General features: G+C 34.7%; 1 protein-coding gene across 1 annotated transcript; it reads right to left on the bottom strand.

The window, feature by feature from the left end:
* Positions 1-1,369: 1,369 nt before the first annotated feature.
* On the bottom strand, positions 1,370-2,281 carry LOC114268822 (uncharacterized). Its single transcript, XM_028210056.2, has one exon. The coding sequence runs from the start codon at positions 2,279-2,281 to the stop codon at positions 1,370-1,372; it is 912 nt and encodes a 303-aa protein (XP_028065857.2).
* Positions 2,282-3,004: the final 723 nt, after the last annotated feature.

Below are 3,004 nucleotides of genomic sequence, written 5' to 3'. Positions count from 1 at the left end.
CCACCACCCGCTACTATTATCCACCCGCCCGCCACCACCACTCACCCCCCACCTACCACTACCATCCACCACCCGCTACCACTAACCACCCGCCACCACCAACCACCTGCCACCTACCCTTCAATCAATTGAGCTTCTCAACTGTGTAGTGGTATATAAATAAAATTAAGAAAATCAAATATACAATCAATATCAAATAATGTGACGAGTCTTAATTTTATCAATTTAAAAGTAAAAGAGCAATCAAAGTGATTTCTATTCTGAAAAATATCACTGACATATTATTCTAATAAAAAATTTATATAAAAACTTTGCTAACATATAATTTTTAAGGGTAAGTTACACTTATACTCCTGAAGTTTGGGTTTAATACATGTCACTCTCTGACGTTTGAAAAATTACATTAATCCCTTGTCATTGTAATTATTTAGACAAAATGAAAATATTGAACTCATGCATTGTCTCTTTTTTTTCTTTGCTTTACTTTTTTTGTTTTTTCCCCTTTCCTTTACTTTTTTTTTAATATAATTTCCTCTGTTTTTCTACTAAGAGTTGTTACCTTTTATATAAGCAGAGGGTTTGTGAAATGAGACTATTAACCACAGGGGTGGGAATATAATTTCCAAAACGTCAGGGGTGGGTTGTAATTGGACCAAATCTCAAGGGGTGTCAATGTAATTTACACAAGTTTTAAATTAACCCAAAACCATAATTACAATCTCTTCCTACTAGGATTTGGGGATACTAAGTTTTTTTTGATAATTCAAATAATTTATATTATAAGATTTGTTGAATAGATCATCCATATAAAAAAATCAAATTGATAGGACATCTATAATTCCGTAACAAGAGCGCATTTATTTTTTAAAAAACAAACAATTAATATGATCTTAATAATTTTTAAAAGCAATTAGAATCGGATCATAGAATTACAAATTTTTAATTAACTTAATTTTTTATATAAATAATATACTTAATAAATCTTACAAAATAAACCGTCAAAATTATTAAAAAAGATTCAAAAACATCTTCCACCTAGACACCATAGCACCTTGCTGACCAAGTTCACACCAGTAACCCAAATCTCATACCCACCCAATAACCTCACACACACACACACACACACACACACACACATATCAAAAGTCAATTTTCTTTGTACATTTGCAAATTACCCAAAACCAGATGACAAACTCTTTAAACCAAAAAAAAAAAAAAAAACAGAGAGGCTATCCTTTAGAGATTCATGTACATTTCCAATCTCTGCATATCAAACTGATTTTCTCCACTCCCAACTCAACCATATTATCCTATAATCATATAAAACTAAGCACAATATATTTTCCACAAAAAACAAAAAAACAGAGCATCAATCAGGATTCTTACAGGCACAGATCAAGAGAGAGAAGCCAACCGTGTCTTCATCTTTCTTCTGCTCCAAACTCTTCTTCTCCTTCTCCTTCTCCTCCTCCAACCACAACCTACTATCCAATCCACTTCTTGTCCTAAACATGAACACACCATACCCAGATTTCAAATTAAAGAACCAATCATGAACATCCCACATCATATCCACCACAATCCCATCCACAAAAATCGTCTGATTCCCCCTAAAATTCCACTTCAATCTCTTCACTTCAATCACATTCTTTCTATCCACACAAACACACAATACACAACCCTTCAATCCCTTCTCTTCTTCTCCAACAACGCACCTTATCAAAATCTCATGAAACCTTCCCTTTTCGCAGAACCGTGCCTTTGTTAAATACAGAGCACTGACTCCTGAGAAATGCTCAACCCGCGATAGAAATGAGGATTTAGCAATCTTTTTCACACTGAATTCTTCACCATCAATGTCTCCGATCTGTAGACTCAGTTCTGAGTCTACGAAAACCATAACATAGAACCCGCTGATCGGTTCGGGCCCGGAATGATACTTTGCAGCAGAGAGATCCCAATGAAGCTCAATCTTTGAATTGCAAGATTCGAATCTTTTCGAGCCTTTGGTGATTCGAAATTGGCGAGAATTTGAATTGGGTTTTGGATGATCATCAGAGATAGTGATGGCGAAGCCTGGGATTGTGTGATTGGACCATGTGAGTTTGATCAAGAGCTGTTTTTTTGTGGATAGTTTGGCTCTGTAAATACATGTAACTGCGTCTTGGATTGAAGGTTTTGAGTTTGGAGAGAGAAAAGAGTTGGTTGAAGAAGGGCCTGAACAATAGGAATCTGATACCTTAATGGCATGTTCATTGTAACAAGTTGTGATGTTTCTCATGGTGGAGAAAAAAAACCCAGAAAGCCAAAAACTCTGAAATGGATAGTCCAGATTGAAAATGGTTGGCAAGATATGAGAGAGAGAGAGAGAGAGAGGGGGGTTTTGTCCCTTGCCTTTGCTACAAGAAAGTGGAGAGCTTGTAGGTTATAGAAGATGAGAGATCTGTTTGATTTGCTTTATGTTAGCTGTCCTTTAATCTGGCATAATTGTAACTGAAAAACCATTAGACAGTAATGAAATGAAGGAAAGCAAATACAAGTCAAAACATAGCTAAACTTATATACACAAAAATTTGGATAAATTACACTTTGGCTCTTTTATAATCTACTATTTTTTTACTTTGCTTCTTAAAAAATAATTTCACTTTGGCCGCTCACATTTAAAATTTTTCTTAATGTAATCATAAAATTAATTCATGTTCAAAATTAGATAAATGACACCACATTGACTGCCACTTTTTATAAAATATATATATATATATATATATTATTGTATTTAAATTTGAATTTAGATCATAGGTGCATGTTAAATATAATGATATATTTCAGGTCATGTGGTTTTTTTTTTTTGGGTCTCCCACGGTATCCCCCGATTTTTTGGATCCAGGACTAATCCGCCGAGGAAGCTGTCGGGCGCAAATGCGGGGTCCAGGTCCTGTGATTATCAATGCAGTATTTTATGTCTAAATTCTACAATCAATTTTTATATTCCCCAACGTTTTGC

This window comes from Camellia sinensis, chromosome 3 (assembly GCF_055761805.1).
Source record: "Camellia sinensis isolate YWXY chromosome 3, ASM5576180v1, whole genome shotgun sequence".
In the NCBI taxonomy this organism is placed as follows: domain Eukaryota; kingdom Viridiplantae; phylum Streptophyta; class Magnoliopsida; order Ericales; family Theaceae; genus Camellia; species Camellia sinensis.
Note: the sequence above shows the minus strand (reverse complement) of the source record. Positions and strands in the feature narration are given on the sequence as shown.